Here is a 25,994-nt window from a genome sequence, read left to right on the forward strand (position 1 = left end):
TCCCGGCGGCCAATCCGGGCCGAGCATGCAGAAACGCCCCGCCCCCAACACGTCCCCGGCCCCACCTCCCGGCTCTGTAAGTCTGAGGGCCGGGGCTCCGCCCCATCCTAAAGCGCTAGAGAAAATGCAGCCTGGAATATGCGAGAACAGAGCTGGAGTCCACGCCTTACAACTAGTTGCTGACGGTCCCCGCCCCCTCGAGACGCTAAATCCTTACCTGGTTTTTCTGCCTACCCGTCCGCCATGCAAGTTTTCCGCCAGGGCCCGCCCCCGGGTTGGGGAAGGGAGGAGCCACTGCCGTAAAGCTACCTAAGCGCGAGCTCGCCGCCGAGGGGCGAATCCAGACCCGGTGTCCTCTCGCCGGGTGCTTAGGCGCCTGCGCAGTTGTCTGGTGTCGTGCATTGAAAATTGACAGGATTAGGCTTTCAGTACCGCTGGTACTGAATCAGCTGTGTGAGCTTGGCTTATTATTTTATTTCTACCCCAGTGTTTTTATTCGTAAACGGGGAGGACCCCTTCTAATATGCTCTGATTCTCTGCTTTCTCTTTAAAAACGTATAATCCTGCAAAAGAATGATGTTGAACTTTTTATCACACCATAAATAAAAATGAACTTAAATGGGTCAAAGACCTAACTGTAAGAGCTGAAACTCGTAGACGAAAACACAGGGTAAAGGCTTCATGACATTGGATCTGGCTATGATTTCTTGGATGTGACGCCAAAACCACAGTTTGGGATGATGAAAAAGTTCTGGAAATGAAGAATAGTGGGTGGCTGCCTAACTGTGAATCACTTAAGTAGGGCTACTAGATTGTACAGTTAAAAATGGTTTAAATGCTAAGCTTTGTCATGTACATTTAACCACAATAAAAAATTACATTTCATGCATACACAAGAATATAGCACATATAATATAAAAATAAAAATGGCCACTTGGGAGTTCCTTGGTGTCTTACTGGTTAGAACTCAGCACTTTCAATGCAGAGGCCCAGGCTCCATCCCTGGTTGAAGAACCATCCAGCATGCCTCACAGTACAGCCAAAATACTAAAATAAGTAAATAAATACAAATTAAGAAAGAAAGAAAATGGTTGAAACTTAAAAGCTTTAACAACAACAAAAAAAGAGCATCCGTGTGCTCACCAGTGGATTAGGAAATTAATAAGTCATTCCTTCCAAGGATAACCACTATTCTGATTTTGTGTTTCTCATTTCCATGTTTTTTCTACCGTGCTGCTGCTGCTGCTGCTGCTAAGTCGCTTCAGTCGTGTCCGACTCTGTGCGACCCCATAGACGGCAGCTCACCAGGCTCCCCCATCCCTGGGATTCTCCAGGCAAGAACACTGGAGTGGGTTGCCATTTCCTTCTCCAATGCATGAAAGTGAAAAGTGAAGGTGAAGTCGCTCAGTCGTGTCCGACTCTTAGCGACCCCATGGACTGCAAGCCTACCAGGCTCCTTTGTCCACGGTATTTTCCAGGCAAGAGTACTGGAGTGGGGTGCCATCGCCTTCTCCGTTTCTACCTTGATACATCCCTAAATGATGTATTAATTATTGTATGTCTTAAACTTTATATAAATGATATTTAGTATGTATTTTGGAAGTGCTCTTTCTTACTCAAAGCTTTGATTTTTGGGTTTATCCACATTGATGCAGGCAGCTGTCATTCATTTATTTTCATTGTCTTTGGAAAGTATTAAGTATATCACATTTTACTAATCCATTCCTCCGTGTATGGAAACATCAGTTGTTTTCAGTCTTTGCTGTTGCTAAAAATGCCACACTAAACATTCCTGCAAAACGCTTACTCCAAACCTAAGTGTATTGCAGTCAAAAACCTAAGAGACAAGGATAGATTCAGTAGTAGTATTATTGCCTCAAGGGATAAAGACATTTTCAACTTTAGATAACAATGCCAATTTTTACTCTCTTTCAAAAACCTAAGAGACAAGAATAGATTCAGTAGTAGTATTATTGCTTCAAGGGATAAAGACATTTTCAGCTTTACATAACAATGCCAATTTTCACTCTCTCTCTCTCACTCTCTCTCCTGCTATCTTCTAAATAAAATAAAGCTGTAACACTGATTTGCCTAAGAACTATAACACGGTTTGTCCAAGACCTGAGAGCTGTGACGCGCCGAGAGCTTTAATGTCCGTCGCTCCAAATCTTTGTTGTGACGAGACAAAGAACCGAGGAACATACACTCGCGTGACATCTATGGTGCCGTGACTCGGGTTTAACCTGGCTGAAAGAACCTCCACGCAGAAGAGGCTAAGCACAGTAGGAGCCCAATTCAGCGAAGCTCCTGGGCTAGAAGCAGAAGGCGAAGAAACCCAGCGCAGGGAAAGGCCCATCATGCTGGAAACTGGGACAGCGAAAAACGAACTCAGCAGAAAGCTCACGCAGCCCAGTCTCAGATTCCAGAAGACCTCCGGTTAAGGTAAGAGGTCCTCGCTCCTATGGCTGGAGGGACCTTTACAATCTCTCGTTTCTTGTTTCCTCGAACCTCCCGCAACAGGCAGGCGGCAGGGGCACAATTGAGGGAGTCTCGAGAGGCTACTCCTCAGCATGTCCCAAAGGCGCTATCTGCTGAGCCCCAGTAGCTGTTACCCAAGCCGGTGGGGGTTCTTCTGTCCTTTCTCTTCTCTGTGCCAAAGATCAGACCAATGAAACTGTGGGCACCGGTCAGATATTTAGCAAATTTTCCGGTGGGCTATGGAGGGGATTCCTTGGCACGTTTTTCCCACTGCTTTTTCTTCCTGTCCTTCAGCTCTCTCCCGGGACTCAAGCCCAGCCAAAACTAATGAAACTCAGGCTCTGATGTCTCATTGCAAAAATTCATTGAGAGACAAAGAGGTGGATTGGTTAGGATCCAGAGAGAACCACTCTTCAGAGTGTGAGCCATTGCCGAGGGCAAGGGCTGGGGCCTGGGATTAGGTCTGGCTAGGTTTTAAATCCCATGGACGGAAGAGCCTGGTAGGCTGCAGTCCATGGGGTCACTAGGAGTCGGACACGACTGAGTGACTTCACTTTCACTTTTCACTTTCACGCACTGGAGAAGGAAATGGCAAGCCACTCCAGTGTTCTTGCCTGGAGAATCCCAGGGACGGTGGGGCCTGGTGGGTTGCCGTCTATGGGGTTGCACAGAGTCGGACGTGACTGAAGTGACTTAGCAGCAGCAGCAGCCAATTTTTACACATTGTTTTGTTGACTATATAATTTACACCCCCATCAGCAATATGTAAAAGTGCCCTTCACTCCACATACTTGTCAATATTTAGAATTTTCAGGATTTAAACATTTTTCTTGAGTAGCAAGTTGAAATGGTATCCTCTTGTGTTCTTGATTTACATTTCCCTTAAGTTGGTCGTCTTTTCTTTGTTTACAGGTCCTTCCTGATTCCTCTTCGGTGAAACACCTATTTACCCCACTTAGGAATCATTTGGGCAATTGCCACAGAAGAATAAATCATCTTTGTGGTTTTGAAGGTAGTTCCCCGCTGATGCATAGAAATAGGGTTCCTAGAATCACTGGAAGCTGTTAACCCATAAGAGTGTGGAAAGCTAGCTCAATTTCCCAGGAAAGGGGTTACAGTCAAACCTTTTGCAGTTATGGAGCTGAAAACCACCCAAGTGTTACAACAAGAAGAGGCTCAGTGCTCTGGGTGGAGATAAAAACTCAACCCAAGTAGGTTTAAATGCTAAAAGAATTTATGAGCTCATGTCACTGAAAAGTCCAGTGGCAAGATGGCGGCAAGATGGCTCACTTTGACCTACAGGTTGGAGAAGCCCCCAGGGCTCTGAATCTATTTCCTTGCCCTTCTGGAGCCTGAGCTTTTCCCCCAGCCTGGGTGCTGTCACCATCATCGCCTGGATTTAGTGAGCATTTACTATGATCCAGGCATCGTTCTAAGTGTTCTAGCATCTATGAACACATTTCATCTTCTCAATAACCCTCTGTGACAGGCACCAGAACCTCACCCTGCATGTGAGGAGACTAAGGAGCAGCCCACAGGGAGGAAGTGGCTGTGGTTGTGCTAGATCTGAGGACTCTGTCCGGGAGCCTGCACCCAGCAGCTTTTCCATGTTTCACATCGGAATTCCATCTTTCAGAGAAAGCTGCTATGTCCCAGCAATCTCAGAAAAAGATGTACTCTAATTTTACCAAAGTGCATCATGTACCCACCTGTATTAGTCAGAGTTCCAGAGAGAAAGAACCAATAGGATGTGCACTGGGGTTGTGAAGAAGTAAGGACAGGGTGGGGTGGGGCGGGGTGTTGACAGGACTGGAAACAGGAGCCAGCAGGTCTGGAGCCCCAGGGAGGAACCTGGAGCCACGTGAGGAAGCTCAGAGGTGCTGCAGAGCGCCTACGGCCCGATCATTGAGCTATGTAATATACTTTCATGTTTGGAGAATTAAAGAAAAAACAAAAACTGTTGCTTCTCTGATATAAATACAGAAAATAAAGAACTACAAAACATTCTGGATCCTTGGGATAAACAGAATGGTTAGGTATGGACACTTCTCTGCAGAAATATATCTTCCTTGTGGAGTAGGTTGATCTCTATATTAGTTCTATCAGTTCAGTTCAGTTCAGTTCAGGTGCTTAGTCGTGTCTGACTCTTTGCAACCCCATGGACTGCAGCACACCAGGCCTCCCTGTCCATCACCAACTCCTAGAGTTTACTCAAACTCATGTCCATCGAGTCGGTGATGCCATCCAACCATCTCATCCTTCATCGTACCCTTTTCCTCCCACCTTCAATCTTTTGCAGAATCAGGGTCTTTTCAAATGAGTCAGCTCTTCGCATCAGGTGGCCAAAGTATTGGAGTTTCAACTTCAACATCAGTCCTTCCAATGAATACTCAGGACTGATTTCCTTTAGGATGGACTGGTTGGATCTCCTTGATCCCTCCTTGAGGGTCCAAGGGACCCTCAAGAGTCTTCTCCAACACCACAATTCAAAAGCATCAATTCTTTGGTGCTCAGCTTTCTTTATAGTCCAACTCTCACATCCATACATCACTACGGGAAAAACCATAGCTTTGACTAGATGGACCTTTGTCGGCAAAGTAATGTCTCTGCTTTTTAATATGTGTCTAGGTTGGTCATGGCTTTTCTTCCAAGGAGCAAGTGTCTTTTTATTTCAAGGCTGCAGTCACCATCTGCAGTGATTTGAGAGCCCCCCAAAATAAAGTCTGTCACCATTTCCACTGTTTCCCCATCTATTTCCCATGAAGTGGTGGGACCGGATGCCATGATCTTAGTTTTCTGAATGTTGAGTTTTATATCCTGGAATTATTAGCTTGATGTTTAAGTAAAGTATAAATGAGAATATTATTATTTATCTTATAGGATTATCATAAAGATAAGAGAGAAAGAATTTGGAGGTCAAAGCATCTGCAATGCTGGAGACCCAGGTTCGATCCCTGGGTGGGGAAGATCCCCTGGAGGAGGAAATGGCAACCCACTCCAGTACTCTTGCCTGGAAAATCCCATGGACAGAGGAGCCTGGCAGGCTACAGTCCATGGGGTCGCAAAAGAATCGGACACGACTTAGTGACAAAACAAGACAGAAGAAGGGCTTAACTACTTCTCACTGAGCCTCTCTGCTCTTAGCTGTTGGTAGCGCCTTCCGATGAATGTGCTGTTCTGCACTATGTCCACGAGAGGGCAGCAGAGGAACGGGACTGGAGACTGGAAAACAACCAGAGATCAGAGCTACTTCCTTATGTTCACTGTCAATAATGTTTACAGTTGACTAAAAGTCAGTTCAAGATTGATAAGGCTAGCCATCTTAACTGCCACTGCTCAACTCATTTTCTCCTTCATGTGCATGATGCTCTTCCATAATGTATCAAAGCCATTCCAGTAAGGTTCCCTTAAGGCAAAGAGGATGATTTTCTGTTGTGGAAAAGAAAATCAGTTACTTCCTAAACTTTCCAACTTTCTTTTTTAACTTCTTACGCACCTGTGAGTTATTGGGTATGCACGAGAATAACCCACTGAGCCTGGTAATTCTCAACAGGAAGAAACTAAAGTAGTTACCTATTTCAAACAGACCAACGGTTTGACACTGCAGAAAGAATCATCCCAGGAGGGTGAGAGGCGGGGCCAGGAGGAAGGAGACCTCCCCTTGGATGCCCCCTCTTTCAGAAAAAAGGCGAAATAAAAATTCAGAAAGGTAGGACTATTCGGTACCGTTTACTAAGTCAGAGGGCAGAAAGATTTTTCCATCGGAGCAAACAGCAATGACATTGGTTCCCTCCCTCCCAGGTCACGTGCTTTCCAACACCATCCTGGCTTGGATACCCAGCTACTAAACTTGTTTGTTCTGTAACTAATGTTCTACTTTTTCCAGACCTAACTGGCACTTCTCTTATCCAAGCTGAGATCACAGGGCTAAATAGGTTGGGTCACTACCTCCAGACGATGCTTTGTCACGTGTTTCAGATTCCGTTCCCAGCTCCCCGCAGGACTCAGACTGTGGTGTAGGAACCCAGGCAGGAGCATTCTAGCAAAATCCAGGATTTCACTCTCACTGAGGAAAACCAACTTCCAACCTGCAGAGGGAATAACTGTATGACTCAGACTTGTACAAGGACCAGAGGAGCTCAAACAACTGAGAAAGAGCAAAGGAAATGGAAAGACACCCCAAAGAAAACGATTTTCTTAAGGCAAGAAGGGACATAAAATTTCTACACGAGAAATTCGTCTCCATGATTCACTCTCAAGCTCTGGTCAGAAAAGAACTTTCTGGAAAAAGTTTTCATCCTGGTAATGAGCTTGCTTACTTCCCAGAAGGAATCAAGCTCTCACTTACCCCTGGGCCTTTGCACGTGCACCCTCCCTAGAGCACTCTCTTACCCTGCCTGGCTGGCTCCTGTGCTTTATTGCAGTGAGACCATAGAAATCGCTTCCTCTAGGAAGCCTTCTCTGATTCTCCAAGTCCAGGACAAGCAGGGTCCTCTCCTCAGGGACCCTTTCTGCTTAGCTGAGAAGGGAAAAGTGGATGAGCCAGGGACCTTCAGACAAGCTCAGGTCACCTACCTCTAACCCCAGGTGACCCAGAGACCATCTTCCTGGAACCTTCTGTAGCAAGAAACAGCTCGCCCACCCCACTCTCTGGCTGTTGCCGTGTGCAGGTCACTCACCCCTTTGACTTTGTGCCTTAACAGAAAAAGATTATCTCCTTACCCCTCCACCTCACACCATTGCCAGACCACAAATATACTCAGTAATCTGTCTCCTGGACTTGGAGAATCAGAGAAGGCTTCCTAGAGGAAGCAGCTTCTATGGTCTCACTGCAATAAAGGACAGGAGCCAGCCAGGCAGCATAAGAGAGTGCTCTAGAGAGGGTGCCTGTGCAAAGGCCCAGGGGTAAGTGAGAGCCTGATTCCTTCTGGGAGCTAGAATAAGCCCCATGTGGCTGGAGGAGAGTTGGGGAGGTGGCAAGGGATGAGGCTGGGGAGACAGGCAGGAGCCCTGCAGTTCCTTGCTCCTCAAAGTATAACGCACAGGCCCGCAGCACTGGCTTCAGCTGGAAGGTTATTAGAAGTGAAGAATTTCAGGCCTGATTCCAGATTTATTGAATCAGAATCCACATTTTAATATCCCCTGGGGATCTGCTGTACAATCAGGCTTGTGAAGCCTTCCTCTAAGTACATTCAGCAGTTCCAACTTGTGAGCAATAGGAAACCTGGGCATGATTGAGCAGGGGAATCACGTGACTAAGACTTGGGATTTGGAGAAGTCATTCTTGCTGCAAAGTGGAGGGAAAGGGGCTGAGTTAGTAGAGATCAATGTAGGAGATAAGGACGTCAAGTAAGAGGATGGTACATGGTCAGGGCAAGAGATGGTGCTCTTGGGCGGTGGGACTAAGGGAATGCGGGAAGGGGACGGATTTGATGGCCCACAGGGTTAGCAGCAGCAATCCTGGTGCCTGAGCCACCTGTGGCTGCCCTGGAGTTTCTCCCAGATGGCAGAGCCTAGAGACAGCTCCGCCTGGGCAGGGCAGGGAGCTGGTAGGAACCAGTATCAGTGGGTGTGGGAAAGCAAAAGACTCAAGAACAAGAGTCCCTCTGGACCTGCGCTCGCTGCCCAAAGCAGAGTGTGAGCCGACTGGTTCCCCACACCCTCCGGGTGGAGCAGGGACCTTGTAGCTGGCAAGGACGGTTTCTATTAGATAAATGTGACATCCACAACCATCCCCTCCCTAAAAGATCTCCACAAAAGAGAGTGGCTAGGAACTTACATGCAAAATATATTTGTGAAAAGAATGCTGCTTCCGGGCAAAGAACAAATCCCTTTGCACCTGAAGAACGGTGCTGGGGGAGCAGAATTTACCTGGCGAGACTGCCACCATCCGAGGAAATCAGCAGCGAAGGAGTGAGAAGTCAAAATGAAAATGCTAGACTTCTTTTTATGCCAGATGTATGGATGAATAAGTCAGGCTGGCGAGTTTTCCAGTTCCTCACGCTGGGTGAAGGGGTGAGATCAAGATGAACACAGAGTTGAGCATCACTCAAGGTTACAGGGGTGAGAGGGCAGCTGGCTGCAGGGATTGGGGGGTTGATTACTCAGCTAAGGGAGGACACAGAGGAGCTATCTCTGTGCTGTGAGCCACAGGAGAGTCCCCTTTAGCCACACTCACAGCCACGGCCACCACCTTCCATAGTAACTGCGGAGAGGGTGGAGACTGTGGGGGCGAGAGGGATGCTCTGGGCCTGATCATCCAACAGACCCATGGCCTCCCTTCTCACGGTGCTCCCTTCAGTCCTCTGTCCACTGCTCTGCCCAGTGGCTGGGGGTGGGCTGGCAGCTTCTCTTCCGCTGTGAAAAGCAGCCATCACTGGGAATAAGGATAAAACACGACAAGCAGAGTCCAGAGTCCCTGGCATTTACCCGATTCCTCCGGGTGGCTTGACTCAAACTGCAGTGGAGACTGTAGCTGGCCCTGGTTGCCTAATTAAAAAAAAAAACAACAAAACAAAAAACTCATCCAACACAGCAGTGGGGCCTTTGGGATGCTCAAGACACTCACCAGGCATCATACCATGCAGGGGGGAGGGACAGAAGGGAGGTGGCCCAGACACGGAGAGACCTTGGAGTCAGAAAATCCAGCTCAGTCACTTACTAGGACCAGTTGGCTGATCTCTCCAAGCCTCGCGTTTCTCATCCATAACAAGGACATAATACTTCAACGAAAGAAAAAGAACTATTCAGATAGGAGCTCCTTAATTTTTCTAGGTCAGTCACCATGGATCTACCTATATCTACCCCACGTTCTCTAGTCCCCTTCCTATTACAATAGAAGCCGCATCCTACAATAGAAATGCCCCATTGATGGGCGATCTCTGCAGTTGACTGCGGCTCTAACCTGCCCCGTCTCAGGACAGCTGTCCCCCTTGTTCCGGATTCATCACTTTCTGGGTCGGTGGGTCATTGTCACCACTGTATCTCTCATCTTCAAAACCCCCACCACCAGCAACAAAAAAAAAGCAAGACTCTCTACTTCCCTGCCGTTCTCCAGTTACCATCCCTCTACTCATGGGACAAAACTTCAAGACAGAGCCGGCCACCCTGTGTCCTGACTCCCTAGGACTCAGGAACTCGCTCCAGCAGGCTTCTGGCCTCCTTGCTCTGCCGGACACTCACTGCCAAGTTTGCCGCCATTGCCAAATCCAGCTCCTCCGTCCCCACCCTATTCCCTGATGCAACAGCAGGCTGTCATATCGACCGCCTCCCTCCCCTCCTGACACTCTCTGGGCTTCAGGGACACCGTGCTCTTCCTCCCGGCAGGTGACTCTCCACCCCCGTGGCTGCCCCTTTTCTCAGTGCCCCTAACCGTGGAGGTCCCCTGGGGCTCTGCTTGGGACCTGCTCCACTTCCTTCCAGGTTTCCGCTTCCCCAGGCTGCCTGATAAAGCCTGCATTTTCTGTGCTGTTAACTTTGCAATCTGTCATCTCCTGAGCAGTCTTCTGAGTGGCAGATGATATCTATCTTTTGAATTGTCCAGCAGGAACTTGAGATGGAAACCGGCCCCACCCAGCCTCTCAAGTCCTTTCTCCAGGGTCTTCCCATCCCAGTAAGTATGGCTCCACCATCCACCGCAGCACTCACCCCCGAGCCCACCCTCTTCCCAATTCCATCTATCTTTTGAGTTGTCCAGCAGGAACTTGAGATGGAAACCGGCCCCACCTGGCCTCTCAAGTCCTTTCTCCAGGGTCTTCCCACTCCAGTAAATACAGCTCCACCATCTACCGCAGGGCTCACTCCTGAGCCCACCCTCTTCCCAATTCCCCAAGCACAGTGGTTCGGCCACCAATGGCTTTTAAATTGACTGTCTTCTGTCTCCACCGCCACCAACCTGGTTCAAGCTGCCTCACTTACAGGTTAGCCTGTCCTCACCCTCACTCGGCCTCTCCTCTGACCCCTCTGCACCTGGCTGGAGGGGTCATTCAGGGAACGTCACTCCTTGCCTCAGAAGCCTTTACTGGTTTAAAAACCCCGGATTCCTTTCTGGGCTGCAGGGCCTGGTAACCGGTCCTCACGCTTCTCTAACTTCTCTCAGTCGCACTCTTCCCCGCGCTTATGATGCTGCAGCCACGCCAGCTTCCTTTTAGTGCCTGGACTGGAGCCAGCTGGCTCCCACCTGAGGGCCTTTGCACACGCTGCTTCTATTTGAAAACTCTTTCTCCAAAACTTTGCAGGGTTCCTCCTCCATCTTCAGGTTATCACCCCAAGTGTCACGTCCTCAAAGAGACCTTCTCTGGACACAACACTGAAGACAGGCCCTGGTGGCCCCCTCACCGAGACTCCACCTGTTGTCTTCAAAGCCCCCATCGTGATCTGAAGTTGTCCACTCACTTGTCTGCTTGCCGTCTGTCTTTCTCGGCAGAGAGTTACAGGGCAAGGATCCCGTGTGCTGTACTCACTGCCGAGTTCCTGCAGCTCAGAACTGTGCCTGGCACTTAGCCAATGCTAGACACAGAACTGTGGATCTGTAGCCTGCAGTTTTGTGGGGGCTTTGTGAGGACTGAATGAGAATGTAAGTTGAGCACAGCCTGGTGCACTGCTCATAGCAAGGCCACGACACGGAGCTGTCATCACCTCCACAGCTGATGATCCTGGGACGTCCAAGGGTCCTCATGAACCTGCCACATGACTGTGACCCAGCTTTACACCTACTTTCCTCCTGAAATAGAGTGGCTGGTTCTACCTGACTTTTGATCCTTGATGGATGTGGGGTTTCCAACATCACAGACGGCAACTGTATTTCATGTATGATGAGCTATAAACCAGAATGACACTGGCAAGTGGTCACAGCCTGTGCTGTGGCAAAGGAAAACCATTAGGTAGGAATCAAAACCATCTGGACTGAAGCTCAGAGGCATAGCTACTGGCACCAAGAAACAGTCCAATGACATGTCTCTGTCAGGAGGTTACTGGCCCAGGCAGACAAGAAGCAACCTCCACAGTGTGAGGTGGAAAGCTCAGTGTCTGGAGCCAGACTGCCCAGCAGATATACATGTGACCGGTAAGCACACGAAAAGACGCTCAACTTTATCATCATTCAGTTCAGTTCAGTCACTCAGTCGTGTCTGACTCTTTGCCACCCCATGAACCGCAGCACGCCAGGCCTCCCTGTCCATCACCAACTCCAGGAGTTCACCTAAACCCATGTCCATCGAGTCGGTGATGCCATCCAGCCATCTCATCCTCTGTCATCCCCTTCTCCTCCTGCCCTCAATCCCTCCCAGCATCAGGGTCTTTTCCAATGAGTCAGCTCTTCACATCAGGTGACCAAAGTATTGGAGTTTCAGCTTTAGTATCAGTCCTTCCAATGAACACCCAGGACTGATTTCCTTTAGAATGGACTGGTTGGATCTCCTTGCAGTCCAAGGGACTCTCAAGAGTCTTCTCCAACACCACAGTTCAAAAGCATCAATTCTTTGGCACTCAGCTTTCTTCACAGTCCAACTCTCTCACATCCGTACATGACCATTGGAAAAACCATATCCTTGACTAGACAGGCCTTTGTTGGCAAAGTAATGTTTCTGCCTTTTAATATTCTATCTAGGTTGGTCATAACTTTTCTTCCAAGGAGTAAGCGTCTTAATTTCATGGCTGCAATCACCATCTGCAGTGATTTTGGAGCCCCAAAATATAAAGTCTGCCACTGTTTCCACTGTTTCCTCATCTATTTCCCATGAAGTGATGGGACCAGATGCCATAATCTTCGTTTTCTGAATGTTGAGTTTTAAGCCAACTTTTTCATTCTCCTCTTTCACGTTCATCAAGAGGCTTTTTAGTTCCTCTTCACTTTCTGCCATAAGGGTGGTGTCATCTGCATATATGAGGTTATTGATATTTCTCCCGGGAATCTTGATTCCAGCTTGCAAATCAAAACCACCGTGGGGTATCACTTCACACCCACGAGGATGGGTATTATCAAAAGAAGAGAAAGAAACTAGCAAGTAATAGCCAAGGAGGTGGAGAAGGTGGAACCCTTGTACACTGTCCCTGAGAATCTAAAATGATTCGAAAAACAGTGTGGCAGCTCCCCAGAAAATGAATGACACAGGATGACCCAGTGATCCAGCAATTCCACTCCTGGGTGTTTATCCAAAAGAACTGAAAGCAGGGACTCAGAAAGATATTGTACAGTGATGTTCACAGTGGATAGTCTCAATAGCTAGAGGGTAGGAACAAATGTCCATCAACAAATGACTGGATAAACACAATGTGATGTAATCGTACAAATATTAATTCAGCCAAAAAAGTGAGAGAATCTTGACATTTGTGATGACACTTGGACCCAGAGGGCATAATGCGAAGTGAAATAAGCCAAAGAAGGATATGCACTGTATGACTCATTCATATACGGCACCTAGAGCGGTCAAGTCCAGAGACAGCAGAATGGTGGTGGCCAGGGGCTGGGTGAGGAGTGAACGAGGGTTATTACTTAATGGGCAGAGCTGCAGTTCTGGAACGTGACAAACTACTGGAGATGGATGGTGGTGACGGCCGCACAGGTATGAACGCACTAAATGCCACTGAACCATATGCTTTTAAATGATGAAGATGGGAAATCTTGGGTGTGTTTTACCAGAATTTTTTTTTTTTTAAAGAAAAAGACAATGTTTTTATCAACCTCATTACAGAAGCTTGGTTCAAACTTTCAAGTATTTGTTCAAATGAGAGTTATCTAACAAACACTCACCAGTTCCTAAGTCCTGTGCTGAGAACTCAAGCAGACAGGAAGGTCACTGGGCTCCCCAATGACTTGAGAGAGCAAGAGGGAGATAGGGAAGGAAGAAGGTAAAGCACTTGAAAAATAAGATAAAATGGCAGCCTGGATGAGGAGTCTTACCAGAGAGCTGGGCACAGGGCTTAAGCTTTAGAGGAAGAAAGCAGACTTCAGCACCCCAAAACTGAGACCAAAGCAGGGGATGAAGGCATATTTAAACACAACAGGCTACAGAAGAGGCCAGGGCGGGGGGTGGGGTGGTGGGGAGGGGGTTGGGGAACGGTTAATTCACACTTCTGGAAAAGACAAGTCTTTTAAGATGACAGCGTAGGGTAGCGACAGGGGAAAAGAAACAGTCAGCCGCTATGAATGAGCCATCTCCCCCGACACCGTTATGGGAAGAGGATGACTAAAGGCGCACCAAATGAAAACCCCCAGAACCACCCACCGCAGCGACGCCTCCTGCAACATCGCTTCCCCCTGGAGAATTTGCGTTTTCAAGAACACCTGTGCCATTCACACCATGACTTTCTTCTCTGAAACACAGCAGGACCGCTGCTGCCGGAACGGGTTGGAGCCCCGGGTCAGCATCTGGAAGTGGCGGGATGACGGCGCCCTGAGAAGGAGCCCCGGCAGGGAGGACACACAGGGAGGAGCCTGTGGCTGAGCGCGTCCACGCGCGAACCGAGGCCGCCCCGAATGCGACTGCTGACATGAAAAACGGAGGCGTCACTCAACTCGCTTGAAATGCAGAAATATTTATTTTGGTTTCCTTCACTGTTTTTGGAAATTCTGTTTTGGTTTATAAAACATAGAAAGAGCCAACACTTAAAGCAAACATTCAAAACCCCGATGTGACAAATTACTGACTTCTTGGGCAATTAAGAGTACACGTATGAAGTTAGGCTACCAAATAGTGTTATAACAACGACAGCTCTTTAGGGCAAACCCCATTGTGCTTGTATAATACAGGTACTCCTCTATCCCAAAACAACTGCTTTCGGTGTACAAACGAAAACTAAGTTCAGTCACATGTAGCAAAGACTTGCAGTAAAAGTGAAATGCGGCTAATTTCCCAAATTAACTTAAAAAAAAACAACAAAAAAAAACCCTTGAGAATCTAATCCCAGGAAATGAGTTTTCCAGATTCCTATGTCCTAGAATTTTGGCTTGTCAAATATATTTCATAGAAATCAAGTAGCATTACGACAGAAGAGCATTTATTTATCACCATCCATTTCAATAAGTACCCAAGTGTATCTACCTCCTTAATATTTTTAAAGACATGCCTTGCCTGAGAGTTTATATTCTGGGTGGGGGTGGGGGGTGGGAAAGCCACTTGATCACAACATACTCTTTCGATATGAAAACCACATTAAAATCCATCAGAGACAGAGTGACCGGTTCCTCGAAGGTAAAGTGGACAGTTATTCAGGCGTCACAGTTGAGCATGGTTGATCCAGCTAACTGTTTCCTTGTTGAAATGCTTGTTGTCACTGCAGAGTCTAAGGCAGATTTTTTTTTTAAAATAACCCCTGGGAGGCGACAGATGGAGGAAATCAGGAAATTGGGTCTGGAGAAGAGGGTTGGAGAATATTCTGCTCTATGGGCACCAGAATCCATCCTCTCTGGTGAGTGGCCGTCCATCCAGGATTCAATACCTGCATTGTTCTGAGCTGGGTCTGCCCTTTGCTTCACTGAGAATCTCTGCTCCGACAGGAAGGACAGGGGTTAATCAGAAGGCTCGTGAGAGTGAGTGTGACACAGGGAAGGGAGGGTAACAGGGATTAAAAAAAAAAAAAAAAACCCTCTGGTCCTCTTGCGACCTCCTGCAGGTGAGACAGGTCTTGCTTGTAGGAACGGTGGTTCCCTCCAGTGCACGGGACTCTTTGAGCAGCAGAAATCTGCAGAATTTGCAGTGTGTAGCAGACATCTCAGAAAGAGCAAAGTCCTAACCCTTTGGTTAGCAGATGGGGGAGACAAAGTGTTCACCCGCCTTTGTAACTGAGGAATTGGTAAAGAACTTAGCACGTTTGCAGTTTCCCCTCTACGATATTTTAAGGCTCGTTTTGGAAATCATGGATCACCGTGGACACGGTCTGCAACTCGAGGTGGCTGTAAGGCAGTGTTCCATTCCCTCCAGGCTCCTATGACGAGAATCTGGACACGCGAGGCACCCAAAGATGCTCCCTCCCTTCCTGCCATTGTCAAACTCCCCTCCGCTTCCTCCCTCGCGTTAGACTTTGATGGTGGAGTAAAGCTCATCGATCTGTGACCTGAAATAATTCCGAAGCTCTGGCCTTTTAGCCTTCATGGTTGGGGTCAGAAGGCCATTGTCGATAGAGAAGAGTTCAGGGTGGAGATAGATGCCTTTGACCTGTAAAGAGACCAGGAAGTCAAAGGAGGCAAGGAGGACAGATGCCTCTGAAGGGATAAAGACCCTTCTGGGCCATTCCAGCCAGCTTCACAGGCCAGGCCCAGCTGTACCATCTCAACATAGGGCAGGGAGTGGCCTGACATCAGGACAGAATCAGGACCACAGCCTGTCCCCCCAGGAAGAGGATACACCCCCCTGGTTACAGAAATCCCTCCCCAGCCAAAGCACACCACTCTCTCTTCCGCATGATGTCTTTACATCACCTCATCCTCTTCTAGAACCTATTCACAAAAAACACCCTCAAGTCAAAAACTCATTTTTTGGGAATTCATACACTTGGATGTGAGTCTTACCTGTTCAAATGGTTTTAGGCCAGACTCCTTCCCGAGCCTCACCATGTCTTCTAGAATACCTTTTTTGACATCCTAATAAGGTAAGAAAAACAAGATCCTTATTCCCTTGGTGGGTTCAGGGGGCACGGGGGGCAGGGGTCCCTGCACTTTGCACTTAACGCAAAGGGAAGCTCAGGAGGACTGCTGCACACTTTGGAACCTACCTTGTTTCTGCACAGTTCTTCAAAGGAGCCCACAATGCCTCTCTTCTGGGCCCAGGTACCTAGTGTCTCAACGTCCGGCACCACGATTGCTATGAGAAATGCCTTTAACAGAGACAAGTGAGTTATTACACAGTTTGTTCCCAATGTTCTAAAATTGTAGTTCCTTATTATCTGCTTCGTGGCCCCTGGGAGAAACTGGGAGTTAGAGACCCTCTCTTGAGAGCATGGTAACAGCCCTAGTGTCCACAGGGCCCAGGTTAACAACTCCTGCCTCTGAAATACAGACAGTATTGGGAACTTTGCAATACATGTTTTCAAAGAACCAGTGGAAATCAAAATCTAATAAAACCCTAGTTTTTACTTATTTTTATATATACTTTAAAAAATAAAATAGGGTCAAATATGCAAATAATGGGATAGATATCAGATAAAGCTTTATAAAAAGACAAAAAGAAAATATATACAGGTTCACTTGAAAAAGAACTCTAGCATATACACAATGGAGTATTACTCAGCCGTTAAAAAGAATACATTTGAATCAGTTCTAATGAGGTGGATGAAACTGGAGCTTATTATACAGAGTGAAGTAAGCCAGAAAGAAAAACACCAATACAGTATACTAACGCATATATATGGAATTTAGAAAGTTGGTAACAATAACCCTGTATACGAGACAGCAAAAGAGACACTGATGTATAGAACAGTCTTTTGGACTCTGTGGGAGAGGGAGAGGGTGGGATGATTTGGGAGAATGGCATTGAAATACGTATAATATCATATATGGAACGAGTCGCCAGTCCAGGTTCGATGCACGATACTGGATGCTTGGGGCTGGTGCACTGGGACGACCCAGAGGGAGGGTATGGGGAGGGAGCAGGGAGGAGGGTTCAGGATGGGGAACACATGTATACCTGTGGTGGATTCATTTTGATATTTGGCAAAACCAATACAATTTTGTAAAGTTTAAAAATAAAATAAAATTAAAAAAAAGAAAAAGAACTATAACAAACAAACAAAAAAAGAACTCTAGCATCTCATTCTTTACAACTGAGTGACAATGAAATGAAATAAAAATCAAAGGCATAGTAAGATTCCAGGTCTAAGAAGATGCAGTGCATTCTCAAAGAAAAAAAGGTGTATTTTCTTATAGGAAAATATTCTGCCACAATTATTTGAAAATTTCAAGATTTGTAGAAATATTTTTAAATTTATTTAAATGGGAGGATAATTACTTTATAATATTGTGATGCTTTTTGCAATGAATATGAACCAGCTCTAGGCATACATGTGTCCCCTCTGATTTGTAGAAATGTTAACCCTCAGAAAACTAGAACCCATTCTCTTCCTTTCCACCATCTGTCCAGAATTTTGGCAAATGAGATTCCATTGCAATACATTGGTTTTCAACCTTAAGATATGCTGGCTTCCAAACCATCATTTGCTCAAGAATGATGCAGAAGGTATACCATAAATAAGTTAGGTTTAATATGTCTGAAAATGCTAAGCTTTCTTATAACCCATATATCAATATTTCTCCTCATAATTAAATTAGAAGCTTATTTTTACCTATCCCCCAGTATTTTTATGCCACTTCCCTTGGTACAGCAGACTAAGAACTGCCAAGAATAAGAGGCACAAATTTCTAGTTACAAAATAGATGGGGGGAGAAAACAGAAAAAAAGAAAAGAAACGCCAAGCAACAAAACCCAATAACGTGTTGATTATGTTCTAGCAAGTCAGGCATCAAAGTCAGAGAGTCAGAAAGCCAGTTCACACATGTGGCAAACTTCCCATTACACTGAAGGTACCTGGACGTCTTATAATATTGTGATGCTTTTTGCAATGAATATGAACCGGCTATAGGCATCCATGTGTCCCGCCGGCCACAGAGCTCCTGGCTCGGGCAGCACATACCTGCAAGCTCTCTCCGTGGACAAACACCTGAGCGATAGGTTCACTCCGCTGGTAGATGTTTTCGATCTTCTCGGGAGCTATGTACTCCCCCTGTGCCAGTTTAAATATGTGCTTCTTCCTGTCGATGATCTTCAAGGTGCCATTCTGTTTGGGGGTGCGGAGGGGAGGTGTGGGCTGTGAGCAGGTCCCAGGGGCTGTTTCCCCCACAGCAGTGGCCACTCAGGGTACTGAGCATTTCCTGTGCACTATTACTTAATCCTAATAAGGTCTGGCAGGGGTCGGCTATTAACCCATTTTACAGAGAGACAAACTGAGGCTGACAGAGATTACATAACCTCCCCAGGCTGAGTAGTGAGACAGAGAAGGGATGAAGGAGTCCCTTTCACTCCACTTCCTCCTCTCAGCCAACTAGAGCACCCTGCTTGCTCCCTTCAGCTTGGCGAGCTTTACTCTGTGTCACAGGGGCCCAAGACAGGGTCAAGGTGCTCTCGAGGAGAGATGCGCTCATCCTCCCCACAGTGCTCGGTGTGGAGCAGGGGCTGCAGAGGGCCAGCTCACGGCCCTCTGTCCCTGCTCCCGGCTCTCTGGGTGATGACTGTGGGGACGTGAGAATCTCTGGGCCAGACTCGAAAACGCCAGTGGTGCCTGCCTCCCCACCTCTGGTAACCCAAAGCCCCATTCCCACCCCAGGTCACTTGCTCACTTCCCAGAGTCATCTGCTGGAAATGCCTGCCTCTCAGCCTGCAACAGTTCTCCGTTTCCAACAGGAGCGGACTACGGTCCATGGAGATTAGGATTAGGAGATGCACTCCTCAGAGCCAGAGTCAGAATTAGAACGGATACTTAATCCCTCCTGAGTCTGGAAAGAGGGACTTGATTTATTTCTAAATAGCCTGGGTATTCTGAAATCTGAATTAATTTGGGGTGGGGATATTTTTTCAGGCAAAAAAAAAAAAAAAAATTAAGCACCTTAAATCTGTAAGACTTGAACAATTACACAATAATAATTAAACTAGCCATTGGAGTGTTTGCAATGAAAATCAGTAATGACTTTAAAAAGCAATAGCTGTCACCACAACAGCAAAAGTTGTGACACCTATGGGTCTGCTTCTTGCAACAGCGTCTTGACTCCCGAGATGGACTCTGAATTTCTCCATGGTAAACAGTTCTGAGGCTACACTCAAAGGGCTTGGCCTTAACCTTTAAACACTTACCCTGTTTTTACTGAGATGACGATGCTAAGAAATGTGTGTGTTCACAAATTCTGGCCTGTCATCCATTCCCAGCAGCTTAAATACAGTGCCCTCTCCCCTCGCCCTGAAATGAACCAAGGCCTCAACTTCAAGGCACAGCACTGAAATGGGAAGTGTGAAACAAGCCAGTCGCAGTGTTTCTGGGTTTCAAACCAGGAGCAGCAACCAGAAAGGATGTCAGGTATCAAAACAAAACCTGTGTGCAGCAGTTATAGTGAAAATGCTACAGGAGGATGCTAAGCGTAAGCCTGTTTCCTGCGGGAGAGGATGCGAGGGAGAAAGAGGCGGGAGAGTCAGGGCGCCGTGGCCCTGTTGGGGCTCGTCTTCCCGACAAGGGAGGGGACCACTTACGGGTAACCACTTGCCAATGTCCCCTGTGTGCAACCAGCCGTCTTTATCCAGAGCTTCTGCTGTTTTCACTGGGTCTTTCAAGTAGCCTTGAAAAACATTTGACCCTTTCACACATACCTGAAGGAAAAAGAGGGCAAGGGAGGTGTGGCCATGCAAATTGGAAGAAGTAGGTGAAAGGTGCAAACATCCAGTTATAAGATAAGTAAGGACTGGGAATGTCACGTACAGCACGGCGACTGTGCTTAGCGTGGCTGCGTGGGATGTTTTCAAGTTGTTAAGAAAGGAGATCTTCAGAGTTCTCATCACAAGGGGGAAAAAATATCACTGTTCTTTTTGTTAGCGGTATGAAATGGTGGATGGCTACGAAACCCACGGCCGTGATCATTTCACGATACATGTGAGTCAAATCACCTTACACTTACACAGGGCTGGTGTCAATTCTATCTCAGTAAGACGGGAGGGGAAAAAAAAGATGATCTGTTAAGAGCACTGACTGGGACTTCTCCAGAGAAAACTGTGCATGTATGTGTGTGTGTGTGTGTGTGTGTGTGTGTCTCCCTCAACCTTTAGCCAGACTCTGAACCTTTAGCTAGGATCCAGAGGGAGCCACCAGAGCCTGACGTGCTGGTACCTCCAATGCCCCCACTTCCTTCCTGAGTGTCTTCAGCTACAGATTCTAGGGCTCACAATCACCCTAGGTTCTGGCTCCAAGCTGCCAGAAAGCCCCAAAGGGGATGAAGTCACACAGCAATTGGGCACTCCTTCCACTAGCCGGCGGTCACTCAGGCACTGAGGGCAGTCAGCAGACAGGAAGCTGGGGCCAGGGGCTTTGGGCCCTGAAGCCTTTCTGCCCTCCTGGGCCCTCAGCCCCATCGTGCTGGCGGCAGAAGGTGGTGCTGGTGCCCCACATGCCCCCACCCCCTGAGACTTAGACATATGCAGCTTCACAAAGAAGCCTGTGTGACTGCAGGATCAGCAGCAATACCAAGCTCAGTGGCTTCACCTGCCGCGGTGCTGAGAAGTGGCTGGTTACCGAGGCGATTGCCCTGAGGGGGTGACTGCGGGGGTTTTACTCACCTCGCCCTCGCCCTTGGCAGCCAGGTAATTCATTTCTTCCACATCAACAAGCTTGATAATGCTGCAAGGCATTGGGGGACCAACATGGCCTGTGTATCAAATAACAGAATGATCACTCCTAATGTGATGACCGATATCCTTAGGCCAGATTGCTTTGATCTCCAATAAGCCCTGTTCTCATGCTGAGAAGAGCTGGTGCAAACCTCTGGCTTGGCAAACACAGCCTGTCTCCTCCTGGCAAATTAATTGAGAGTTTATTCCCAGAAAAGAGAGAGAAACATTCAAAAGTCTCTCGGGGACCTTTCCTAAGTGTGATGCTCCAAAGTACTTTTCAAAGTGTAAATGATTTGGCTGCTGATTTTCAGGGTTTCTTTGAATACCTGGAAGTGGGTTTTTTAAAACTCTTATGTGGTTCCTATGATCTGATGGCCCTGCTCTCCCTCATACAGATGTAATTAACGTCTGCGTTCTCTATGAGAATAAACAGTGATCGGTCAGACGGTTCTGACCAATATGGCCTTTCCCCTAGATTATGAAAGAACATATCTTATATGTAAATTCATCAAGATAGGACAAGGCTTCTTTTCATAGCTCACTTCACTCTCTTGCCAAAGGGTGCTCAGTTCAGTTCAGTTCAGTCACTCAGTCGTGTCTGACTCTTTGCGACCCCATGAACCGCAGCACGCCAGGCCTCCCTGTCCATCACCAACTCCCGAAGTTCACCCAAACTCATGTCCATCGAGTCGGTGATGCCAGCCAGCCATCTCATCCTCTGTTGCCCCCTTCTCCTCCTGCCCCCAATCCCTCCCAGCCTCAGAATCTTTTCCAAAGAGTCAGCTCTTCGCATGAGGTGGCCAAAGTATTGGAGTTTCAGCTTTAGCATCAGTCCTTCCAAAGAACACCCAGGACTGATCTCCTTTAGAATGGACTGGTTGGATCTCCATGCAGTCCAAGGGACTCTCAAGTCTTCTCCAACACCTCAGTTCAAAAGCATCAATTCTTTGGTGCTCAGTTTTCTTCACAGTCCAACTCTCACATCCATACATGACCACGGGAAAAACCATAGCCTTGACTAGACAGACCTTTGTTGGCAAAGTAATGTCTCTGCTTTTGAATATGCTATCTAGGTTGGTCATAACTTTCCTTCCAAGAAGCGTCTTTTAATTTCATGGCTGCAATCACCATCTGCAGTGATTCTGGAGCCCAGAAAAATAAAAGTCTGATACTGTTTCCACTGTTTCCCCATCTATTTCCCATGAAGTGATGGGACCGGATGCCATGATCTTCGTTTTCTGAATGTTGAGCTTTAAGCCAACTTTTTCACTCTCCTCTTTGACCTTCATCAAGAGGCTCTTTAGTTCTTCTTTACTTTCTGCCTTAAGGGTGGTGTCATCTGCATATCTGAGGTTATTGATATTTCTCCCGGCAATCTTAATTGCAGCTTGTGCTTCTTGCAGCCCAGCATTTCAGATGATGTACTCTGCATAGAAGTTAAATAAGCAGGGTGACAATATACAGCCTTGACATACTCCTTTTCCTGTTTGGAACCATTCTGTTGTTCCACGTCCAGTTCTAACTGTTGCTTCCTGATCTGCATATAGGTTTCTCAAGAGGCAGGTCAGGTGGTCTGGTAGTCCCATCTCTTGAAGAATTTTCCACAGTTTATTGTGATCCACACAGTCAAAGGCTTTGGCATAGTCAATAAGGCAGAAATAGATGTTTTTCTGGAACTCTCTTGCTTTTTCCATGATCCAGCGGATGTTGGCAATTTGATCTCTGGTTCCTCTGCCTTTTCTAAAACCAGCTTGAACATCTGGAAGTTCACAGTTCACATATTGCTGAAGCCTGGCTTGGAGAATTTTGAGCATTACTTTACTAGCATGTGAGATGAGTGCAACTGTGTGGTAGTTTGAGCATTCTTTGGCATTGCCTTTCTTTGGGATTGGAATGAAAACTGACCTTTTCCAGTCCTAACCAAAGGGTGCTAGGACTGGGCTATTTTCCCAAAACAAAAATAACAGAAATCAGATTTAGTTTTAAGAGTGTCACAAATCATTCTTCTGATGTGTTGATCATTTCAGCTTAAAGTGGTCACTATTCCAAATTCTCTAGCTGGTAAGGCACCAGGGATTAAAAAATAAGTACTGTGAAAAAGGTTTATAAACTGTCAGTGCCAACTGCAACAGAATGATGTTCCCAGAGACAGCCTGATATTAGAATCTGTGTCATTAGATATTCAAACATGTAAAACGGCAAATGTATCAGGGAATCTATTGATCACGGTGTAGGGTACACTGCTGGTATGGGACAGGGGAGGCATATAAGTCTTGTGGTCAGACGTGGGCTGGGATCCTGGCTCTGAAGCATAAAGCTATATAAATTCTTAGACTTTATGGACAAGCTTCTTAGTCAACAATCAACTGTGTCCTCCCAGAGCTGGCAAGGCTGACCTCACAGGCATGTTGTTGGGATGAAATGCACGTAATCTGTGTCCCTCAGTGCCTAGCACAGAACCCCATCCAGAACAGGTATTTGTGTTTATCATTCACTATTCTTTTTTTTTTTTGGAAAAAGGACTTGTGTTTATTTCTGCCTGCACACAGTGGAAATGCCAATAAAATTCACCAGCAAGTAATCAGGCCCCAGTCAATTCCCAGAAAGCTCTGGTGGGCCAAGCACTCTGAACCTAGAATAAAGGGCACCGTCTTCAGATGTGAGCTCCACCCAACCTGACGAGTCAGAACCTCCAAATCACCACTGTGCCCTGGGAGACACCATCCACAGGGCTCCTGGGCTCACAGGATTGTTGGCCCCAAGGCCAAATAATCGGAGACACAGCACTTGTTTAAGTTGGTTAACCCAGTTCCAACAATTTTGATGTGAAGAGTAAGATCCTCGTGAGCAAAGTCCCGCCCCCTGTACCTGCGGTCCAGTCTCCAGCAACAGTCAGGCAGCAGCCAGCGGTGCACTCGGTCTGTCCGTAGCCTTCGTAGAACTGGGTCCCCAGGCAAAGGGACAGAAAGAGAGGGGACAGTCACATTTCCACTGCAAGTGCTCAGTAACTAAGTTCCTCTAGCTGGATTAGAAACCTCAGCCCAGACGTTACAACACGCTTTATTACAGCGTGAGCATGCTCACACACACAGAAGACAATACCGCAACAGGTCACACTTCGCAGGATCCACCTGGGGACTCACTCACTCCGCGGGCTCACGGCTACTTGTCACCCAGTCTCTGATGCTCCCCCCATGTAAGCCAGGGTCTCTGAGTGGTTTATGACCCATCCCCACGCCCTCACGCCTGATCTAAAGGCATCTTTTGTGCCTTACCCCAGTGAAAATTACCCTACGGTGAACACAACACATACTCTGCCAGAGGTGAAAGATACATGCAGGCGCACCAGAGATTGCATGTCTTACAAATTGAAGGTTGGTGGCAACGCTGTGATGTCAGAAGATGGTTAGCGTTTTCTAGCAATGAAGTGTTTTTAAATTAAGGTATATACAATGCCTTGTTTTTTGGACATAATGCTACTGCACACTTACTAGACTACAGTCTGGTGTAGACAGGGCTTTTATATCTACTGGGAAACCAAAAAGTTCAGGAGACTCGCTTTACTGTGACACTGGCCTTACTGCACTGATCTGGAACTGCAGGATCTCCAAGCTGTGCGTGTGCTTCTTTCCCCAAGCCGCCCAGGAATAACACATCCGAAGAAAAGAAGGGGCACACGCAGGAGAAGAAGACAACCTTTTGGAAAGCGGCCGTGTGGGTGTGAGTCAGTCTGAGAGCCCGAGTGGCAGGGAGCCCCTCACCTGGCAGCCCAGCGCAGCCCTCAGGAAGGTGAGCACGGTGGCAGACACAGGCGCTGCTCCTGTGATCATCAGCCTCACTTTTCCTCCCAGGCTCGACTTGCAAGGCAGGAAGAGGGGAGAAGGTGAGGGTAAGTGGCTGGAGAGCGGTGGTCTTCTCCAAGATTCCTCCTGGGAACCCTGATGCCCTAGCCCACCGGCTCCTGGTCGGTGGGCTGCACAGAACTCACTCCGCACGAGCACACACAGGCGCTCCAAGAGGGACACCCAAAGAGTTTGGTTCCGCCCCAAACCACGCCACTCGCTCTCAGCGGCTGTGGACAGCAAAGCAACACCTCTACACTCACAGGTGTTTTAAGGAATTAGAACAACAGTGTCGTGGGTTTGTGGCAACCATCAGATTTTGGGGAACACACTGTTATTCCATATTTTTTTTTTATCACTCATGTCTAAAAAAATAACCTCAAGAGTTCCAGAAAAGTAAAACAAAATGGAGAATCAGAAAGGCTATGCTACCTGATCCCTTTTCTGCCCTGGATAGTGAAACACTGTTCAGAGTTTTCTTGGACACTGAGGTTTTGCTAATGGCTTTGTCCTTAGTTTTAAGAGATGTGCCAGAAATTCTCTTTCTCACTGACCTTCTCTTTTAAAAAGAGCTCTCACACAATAAAGGGGTAGGGGACTAAGAGGTACAAACAACTAGGTATAAAATAAGCTACAAGGATATATTGCACAAGGATATATTGGGGGGGATATAGCCACTATTTTATAATAACAATAAATGGAACATCATCTTTAAAAATTGTGAATCACTATATTGTATGCCTGTCACTTATATAAAATTGTACATCAACTATTCTTCAATTAAAAAAAAAAGAGCCCTCCCAGAAAGTTTGAAAGCCACATTAGTTTAGATGACAAGCAACAGCTGAGAGTCAACGTGCTACCTGTATTTTGTGGAAGATCAGTTTATCCCAGAGGCTGTTGTTTCTAATGATGCCACTGCGAAGTTCAGCCTCTTTCCTCTTGGAGGCAAAGTCCAACAGCCATCGCTTCAGCGTAGTGTTTGCTTGTCCGAAAATCTAGTGAGTCAAGAGATGAGAAGGTTTCCTGATGAGTAGAATGGCAAGAATTAAAACGTCAGGTAACAACGAGTGTTGGTGAAGATGTGGAGAAACTGGAACCTTCACGCCTTGCTGGCAGGGATGTAACATGGTTCAGCTGCTTTAGAAAACACAGAGTTAGTCATGACCCAGCAATTCTGCTCCTGGGCACACACGTAAGAGAATGAAAACACATGTACATAGAGCCCCTTGCCTGTGGATGTTCACAGCAGCATTATTCATAACAGCCTAAAAGAGGAAACACCCCACTGACCATCAATGGCTGGACAGATAAA

At 47.0% G+C, this 25,994-nt stretch overlaps 1 protein-coding gene across 5 annotated transcripts in view; it reads right to left on the bottom strand.

Annotated features, from left to right (window-relative positions):
• Nucleotides 1-13,997: 13,997 nt before the first annotated feature.
• Nucleotides 13,998-25,994, bottom strand: part of ACSL1 (acyl-CoA synthetase long chain family member 1) — a 65,089-nt gene continuing 53,092 nt past the window's right edge. For all 5 annotated transcript variants that reach the window (XM_070781723.1, XM_070781722.1, XM_070781726.1 and 2 more), the window contains exons 13-21: nucleotides 25,543-25,677; nucleotides 24,599-24,694; nucleotides 23,706-23,778; nucleotides 20,784-20,872; nucleotides 19,707-19,823; nucleotides 18,103-18,246; nucleotides 16,189-16,290; nucleotides 15,986-16,057; nucleotides 13,998-15,632 (exon numbers count right to left, since the gene is read on the bottom strand). In XM_070781723.1, the coding sequence (XP_070637824.1) occupies nucleotides 15,492-15,632; nucleotides 15,986-16,057; nucleotides 16,189-16,290; nucleotides 18,103-18,246; nucleotides 19,707-19,823; nucleotides 20,784-20,872; nucleotides 23,706-23,778; nucleotides 24,599-24,694; nucleotides 25,543-25,677 (969 nt within the window). In that variant the 3' untranslated portion in view covers nucleotides 13,998-15,491. The remainder of the gene's footprint in view (nucleotides 15,633-15,985; nucleotides 16,058-16,188; nucleotides 16,291-18,102; nucleotides 18,247-19,706; nucleotides 19,824-20,783; nucleotides 20,873-23,705; nucleotides 23,779-24,598; nucleotides 24,695-25,542; nucleotides 25,678-25,994) is intronic.

This window comes from Bos indicus, chromosome 27 (genome assembly GCF_029378745.1).
Source record: "Bos indicus isolate NIAB-ARS_2022 breed Sahiwal x Tharparkar chromosome 27, NIAB-ARS_B.indTharparkar_mat_pri_1.0, whole genome shotgun sequence".
Taxonomy (NCBI): domain Eukaryota; kingdom Metazoa; phylum Chordata; class Mammalia; order Artiodactyla; family Bovidae; genus Bos; species Bos indicus.